The 960-nt window shown below is 33.6% G+C and overlaps 1 protein-coding gene across 1 annotated transcript in view; it reads left to right on the forward strand.

Annotated features, from left to right (window-relative positions):
• The window catches only part of Ovch2 (ovochymase 2), a 9427-nt gene continuing 8467 nt past the window's right edge, over positions 1-960 (forward strand). Inside the window, exon 1 of the mRNA XM_033764167.1 lies at positions 1-100. Within this exon, the coding sequence (XP_033620058.1) occupies positions 13-100 (88 nt within the window). The 5' untranslated portion in view covers positions 1-12. The remainder of the gene's footprint in view (positions 101-960) is intronic.

A 960-nucleotide genomic window follows, 5' to 3' on the forward strand; every position in this document is an offset into this window, starting at 1 on the left:
TTGAGTTTCAAAATGCCTATGAACATGAACAAGCTGATTTTACTACTAGGAATGATCTGTTTGGAACAAGAAGAATCTGCAATTCTTTCTCTTCCCAAAGGTAAGATTCAAATGAAAGCTGTAATACTTTGATCTAAAGGAATAACTTTTTGGCAATGGACATCACAACTCCAGTTCCACATTTCTTTGGCAAAATAGGACACATAAATATATTTTGGAGATCTAATTGTTTTTCAAGTAATTATTTTGGACTTTGCTCCAGCAATCAGTATATGAAATGAAACAAAACATTTGTGGAAAGCAACGAAGTATTTTTTTTCCACTTAGTTTAACCAAATTAACAGATTATTCACTTCTTTGAACACAACATAAATCCCATTTTCTTTAGTAAACCAAATTTTGGAAATCAGCATAGATTTGGAAGCACTATTAGCTTTTGGGAAGTTATTTTGCTGGGAAATATGAAATACATTTACTGTAATAAATGGTCTTTTTTCCCTTGACTGTCATGCGTGGAAAACAATTCTTGGCAGGCTTCTTCATGACCAGACTTGTGCCAGCCCAGAGAAGCACCATGTTTTCTGTCTCTGCTTCAGTAAGTTCAGGAAATAGTAAAATATGGGTTTAAAGTATTTAAGAGTCATTGAGCAGCAGCAGTTAGAAAATGAGCTTTTGATCCAGTGTCCTGCCTATACTGGATTCAGAGTGAAAAATTATTATATTCATGTTTTGCCATTACTTAGTGGTGCATCTCTTTAATTCTTAGTTTTCATGTCTGTAACGTGAGAGGTAACACTGCTTGATTCATAGGCTTAGTGTGGGGATTAAATAAGAAGTCCTATGAAAGAGCTTGGCATATTTTAAAATATTGATCTAAATAGCTGCCCTTTTAAGGATATGTTCTCAATTTTTAAAAAATCTCTTCATCGGTTCTTCTTTTCCAAATGCCATATGTACTAG

This window comes from Fukomys damarensis, unplaced genomic scaffold, assembly GCF_012274545.1.
Source record: "Fukomys damarensis isolate Sample0158 unplaced genomic scaffold, DMR_v1.0_HiC HiC_scaffold_16, whole genome shotgun sequence".
In the NCBI taxonomy this organism is placed as follows: Eukaryota; Metazoa; Chordata; class Mammalia; order Rodentia; family Bathyergidae; genus Fukomys; species Fukomys damarensis.